General features: G+C 37.9%; 1 protein-coding gene across 1 annotated transcript in view; it reads left to right on the forward strand.

Annotated features, from left to right (window-relative positions):
* The window catches only part of MGAT4A (alpha-1,3-mannosyl-glycoprotein 4-beta-N-acetylglucosaminyltransferase A), a 429,885-nt gene extending 424,289 nt beyond the window's left edge, over window positions 1-5,596 (forward strand). The window contains exons 15-16 of the mRNA XM_053707698.1: window positions 4,966-5,078; window positions 5,159-5,596. Coding sequence (XP_053563673.1) covers window positions 4,966-5,078; window positions 5,159-5,191 — 146 coding nt within the window. The 3' untranslated portion in view covers window positions 5,192-5,596. The remainder of the gene's footprint in view (window positions 1-4,965; window positions 5,079-5,158) is intronic.
* The last annotated feature ends 404 nt before the right edge of the window (window positions 5,597-6,000 follow it).

Genomic DNA, 6,000 nt, shown 5'->3' on the forward strand with positions numbered 1-6,000 from the left:
TGACTCCAATACTCCTGTAGTTGTCAACCCTAAGAAGTCTATTAAACTTAATAAATACTTTGATGTTCCTTCCTACCTACAAGGCCGTACATACTCCTATAGTCTGGAACTCTGACGTATTTACTAGAACTGACTCACCTGAGGCCTAAGTTTTTCCACAGCTCTCAACCTTGCTACAATCTCTATCATCGCAGCTAAAGTGTGCTGCTTATCTCAACAACAACTGAGCGGTGTTTGGAGGACTAACCTTAATAACCAAGTAAGAACTTATACTTTGAATCTGTATTTAATTTCTGTCTGAAGTCTCAGAGTTAACCTTAAAGTAATCCTCTCTAAAGTAAAAGCGCAACTTTGTTTCCTGTCAGTTTTCTGTGCTGCAAGCAAAACGTCACTCAAAAACAAAAGCGCAACTTTGTTTCTTGTCAGTTTTCTGAGTTGTAATTTAACCGCAATCCTTTTGTTTAAACCATGTATGAATTACCCTGAATAAGTCTGGTATCCAACAAATATCAAACAGGAGTTTTTTCATACAATCTACTTAAATTTTATTTAGTTGTCACAACACAACTCATTGTTATCTCAGAAGAGATTTCACTTGTAAAACTGCCTCTTTTTCATATAAAGGATAACTCTGAAAAGAGATTCACAATTATTCTGTTTTGTTATATGAACTACTAATCCTGGTTGATAAATCAGCTTATTTAACCCCGCATAAGCTGAACAAAAGGAATAGCTACACAAACATTTATTTTTTGAATACAAAGGTGTCAGCTGTTCATGATAAAAGGGTAAGACCTTGTTTGGACCTGGTTTGGCAGAAATATTTTTTGATATTATGGGTAGAAAAGGGTCTTTTCTACCACAAGTCAAAAAGAATAGATCTAAAGGACGTTAGAGAAATTTTTGTTCCTTTCTTAACTTCAGAGGAAAGTCTTCCCTGTCCTATTCCAAGCAGGAACAGTTCAAGTCTTCTTGGGAACACAGTCAGTCTTGGAACAAGGGGAAGCAATCAAAGAAACCCACAGCTGAGTCTAAGTCAGCATGAAGGGTTTGCCCCCGATCCAGGATCGGATCAAGTGGGGGGCAGACTTTCTCAGTTTTATCAAGCTTGGATATGAGATGTCCCAGATCCTTGGGCTGTGGACATAGTATCTCAGGGTTACAAATTAGAATTCAAGACTCTTCCTCCCAGGGGCAGGTTCCACCTCTCAATATTATCTCTGCAGACCAGATAAGAAGAGAGGCATTCTCAAAATATTTTCAGGATCTTTCCTCCCTGGGAGTGATAGTTCCAGTTCCTGTAAGGGAACAGGGTCTGGGATTCTATTCCAACCTGTTTGTGGTTCCCAAAAAAGAGAGAACTTTTCGTCTTATTCTAGACCTAAAATGTCTCAAAAAGTTTCTCTGAATACCGTCCTTCAAAATGGAAACCATTCGTTCCATTCTTCCTTTGGTCCAAGAGGGTCAGTTCATGACGACCATAGACCTGAAGGACGCATATCCTTATGTTCCCATTCATTGGCATCATCACAAATTCCTGAGATTCGCCTTTCTAGACAAACACTTTCAGTTTGTGGCTCTTCCATTTGGCCTTGCCACAGCTCAGGGAATTGCAGGTCTCAGGGAATTGCAGTGGTGCCTTACCTGGACAGAATATTGGTTCAGGCTCCATCTTTTCAACAAGCAACCTCTCATACAGAGATCTTGTTGTCTTTTCTACATTCCCACAGATGGAAAGTGAATCTGGAAAAGAGTTCCCTTGTTCCAGCTACAAGGGTAGTTTTCTTAGAGACCATAACAAATTCCCTATCTATGAAAATATTTCTGACAGAGGTCAGAAAATCCAAAATTCTTTTGTTAAGCCCTGTAAGGTTGTAAATGTAGCTGGACAAGAAACCAGAATGTTATTCTGTAACAACTGGTAAAAACTGTGCCAGCAAGTTAATAAGACATAATGGATAGCAGACAAGATATAGTTAATATCACAATATGTGCCTTTAGAAATCTCATGCAACTAGTAACAGGAGTTGATAGGTTAACAGTCACAGGTAATGAATTTCACTTGGTCAATAAAGAGAGTTCATAAGTGATTACTGAGTCAGTGGATTAATATGCAGCTTAAGCAAACAGAGGTTATAACAGCTTGTTATGCCTGTAAAAGGTGGAGGCTATGGCATAAATAGTTAATGAATGTTTGTACCTTAGTTGCAGATGAAGAAAGGACTGGATCCAGTTTTCAGAGCAGTGAACAATGTTTTAGATAACAATCTACTTACAACTTGGTAGGAGAGATTGCTGGGAGGAACAGATGAGAGCTTTGCAGACAGTGTGCAGCAGGTGAGCAAAAATGAGGAAGTGATCCTTGCGGCCGGGACTTGATGCAGTGTAGGAATCCAAAAGGAAAAAGATCCAGTATGCTGAGCTGCTTGAAGCAGGGAAGCAGGTTCCAAAGTAAGAATCCTTCACAGTTGAAAAAGTAGCAAGGTAACACAGCAGTAAATAACTATAGAGATTGCTTAAATAAAATAAGCACTTGCATTAGAGGTCAGACTTGAAAGTGGCTGCTGTGGACAAGTTGAACACAACAGGCTAAGCACAAAATAATCAAGCAATGATGTGAAGAAAGGGGAGTGGTTTTATAGGCAGGAGGAATTGAGTGGAATGTCTTAAAGGGACATTACAAGCCCATCCACTCTAAGACCATGATAAGTCAACAATACAAAACAACTAAAATACTCCTTTTAGAATATCCTGAGTTATTCACTTTTACAAATGGTATGTCATGAGGGGGGTAATTTTCATTCCTGGGCTGCCATACTGTCTCAAAGGCAACATAGGTCAAGAAAATCAATGTGCCAAATTTCCAAGTAAATTGGCAGGCCCCATGTTGGGCCCTGTATCTTTTTGAAACCCCATAAAATCTGTGCATGGGGGATATTGCTGTACTCATGGAACATCACTGAACACAAATATGGGTATATAAGGATGATGATCCAAATAGCAAAAGGGCAGTGTTTGTGTAAAAAAAGCAAATATAAATATATGATAACTAGAAAATCAATGTGCCAATTTTTCATGTAAATGGGCAGGCCACATGTTAGGCCTTGTAACTTCCTGAAAACCCATAAAACCTGTGCAGGGGGTATTGCTGTACTCATGGGACATCACTGAACACAAAAATCTGTATTTGATGGCAGTAAAACATATAAGGATGATATAAACAGCAAAAAGGCAGTGTTTATGTGATAAAATATGAACACTACATTTGGCCAGATGTTGTGACTAAGTGGCAACAAAAAAGACTTAACAGTCCTTTTTGAATACCCTGGGTTATCTACTTTTGCAAATGGTATGCCATGATAGGGTAATTTTCATTCATGGGTTGCCATAATGTCTCTAAGGCGACATACACCAAGAAAATGAATGTGCCAAATTTCCATGTAAATGGGCAGACCCCATATTTGGCCCTATAACCTCTATAAACCCCATAAAACCTGTACATGGGGGGGTAGTGTTGTACTTGTGCGTTTTTTCCAAACACAGATATGTGTGTTTTATAGCAGCAAAACATATAAGGATGATGACAGATACAGCCAAGGTGCATTATTTGTGTGAAAAATGCATACAAAAAATATATGACCACTACATTTGGCCAGGTGTTGTGACTAAGGGGCTTCACAAAAAGACAAGACATAGCCCTTTTGGAATACCCTGGGGTGTTTACTTTTGCAAATGGTATGCCATGATGGGGTAATTTTTTTAATTCCTGGGCTGCTATGTCTCAAAACGGACATAGGCCAAGAAAATCAAGATACCAAATATCCACACATGAAAGCTGAAATGGGCAGGCCCCATAACTTCTGTAAACCCCATAAAACCAGTACATGGGGGGTACTGTTGTACTTGTAGGATATTGCCGAACACAAATATGTGTGTTTTATAGCAGCAAAACTGTTGTGACTAAGTGGCTTCACAAAAAGACGAGACATAGCCCTTTTGGAATACCATTGGTTGTCTACTTTTGCAAATGGTATGCCATGATGGGGTAATTTTCATTCCTGGGCTGCTATAATGTCTGAAAGGTGACTTAAGCCCAGAAAATCAGTGTGCCAAATTTCCATGTAAATGGGCAGGCCCCATGTAACTTCCAGAAAGATGATATTCACAATAAAATAAAATCGTTTGGCAAACATAAAATTTCTTAATTTCTCACATTATAGTTTAGAAATAAATATTTGATGCTAAAAGAAAGCCCTATCTGTCCTCTTAATGTGAAAGAGGTACATTATGGTTGTACAGACATATAGCTGAAATTCTAGGTTTTGTTTATGTTCAGAACTTGGACTATTGCCTATGTCATGAAAGGGTTAAAACCTCATCCTAACAATTTATTTGGCTTTTCCACTCTATCAGCCGCCACATGAATAGCTGATCATGATATATCTTGTATACATCCAAAGAGTAGGTGAATGATTTGGGTATCTTAACAATGTAATATTGGATTCAAGTAAATATTAATAAAATGCGCACGGTTGGCCACAGTTAGTCTGGGTAATTTCAACAGTGAAGGAAGATAGTGCAGAGGAGGGTTTGAAAGTGATTGGGAGATGATGTAGAGAGGTTGTGCAGTGGGGGCTCAATGTGGGAGTCAGTTGGGTGTTAGGGGTCCTGCTGTGAGAACATTGTCAAGGTAAGCGATAACTTCTCTGGGCCATGGTTAGTTTGTTACTCCAAGACAGGGTTGCATTAAGGTTTAATTCCAGTTTGGTTTGCCAGAGCAGCTACATTTTGGGCTTATTGTGGGAGCCGGATGAATGGCAACTTGGGATAATTACAGCCTGGGGCCAGAACAGTAGCATTTTAAACATGGTTTGGGAGTGTCTTGTAATAGGCTTCTATCTGTTTTGTTAAGATGCCCATTAACTGCTTTACAGATGTCTTAAAAGCTTTTTTTTCCACATCAAGGTAAATTTGAAGATGGAATAGCAGAGGGACCTGTGGACCCAGGTCTGAATCCCATTGCTGCATTCCGGCTCTCAGTTTTACAGAATTCAGCTGTTTGGGCAATTCTTAATGAGGTTAGTATGGTAAGAATGATTAACAATGATTACAATGTTCTTGTTAACGTTAAGAGTTTTTTTCTGTTTTTATTTTTTAGATACATATAAAGAAAGCTCTTCCAGATTATTGATCCTAAACAACAAGACAATGCACAAGAAGCATCAACAGTGGCTGGATGTTTTATTTCATCACTGCCTGCTATGTGCATGTACCTTAATTTCAATTATTTTACGTTTATTTTTATCTCTACCTCTGCGATATCTACTGTAAGCAGATTGTAAATATGCTAACGTTTAGTCATTGTTAAGATTTGATCAACAACTTGCCTATTATGTAATCTTGGCGCAAATTATTTTACAATCAAGGTATACTTTCCTATTTTTATTAGATGAAAGATGTACATATAAATTATGTAAAGTCAGAAAAAAGTGTTTTATGCAGGAAGTACTTTGAAATTAGTTTTATTACTACACATTTTGTAGATAATCAGAGAAAATATATATATAACTCCAGCTAATAAAGATATTTATTATGATTTATGAGGTACTTATGTATACAAAAATATAATTGCTATTTCTTATGCATCTAAAAGAACAAGCAAACATGATATTTCTTTTATATCTTGCCATACCATATGAGTCTTCACTGGTGTATATAAAGCATTGTGCCCCTTGGAGTAGATAGAAATATTCTTCTTATTAAAATTGACCAAGTTTAGATTTGAATGTTGATTCTTATCAGGGGTCAAGTCCTACAAAAAGTAGATGTGGAACCTGTTGCAAGATGCTTGTCTGGTATGTAACAATAAGTACAGGTATACCTCGCTTTACAGCACTTCACAAATACAGTGCTAATATGGAGCTGAAGTTCAACCTCCAAGGATTTTGAAACAGTGCTGTACTCATATTGAGATTGTTAGAAAGACGACTGGCACCATTT

Source organism: Bombina bombina, chromosome 3 (assembly GCF_027579735.1).
Source record: "Bombina bombina isolate aBomBom1 chromosome 3, aBomBom1.pri, whole genome shotgun sequence".
Classification (NCBI taxonomy): Eukaryota; Metazoa; Chordata; class Amphibia; order Anura; family Bombinatoridae; genus Bombina; species Bombina bombina.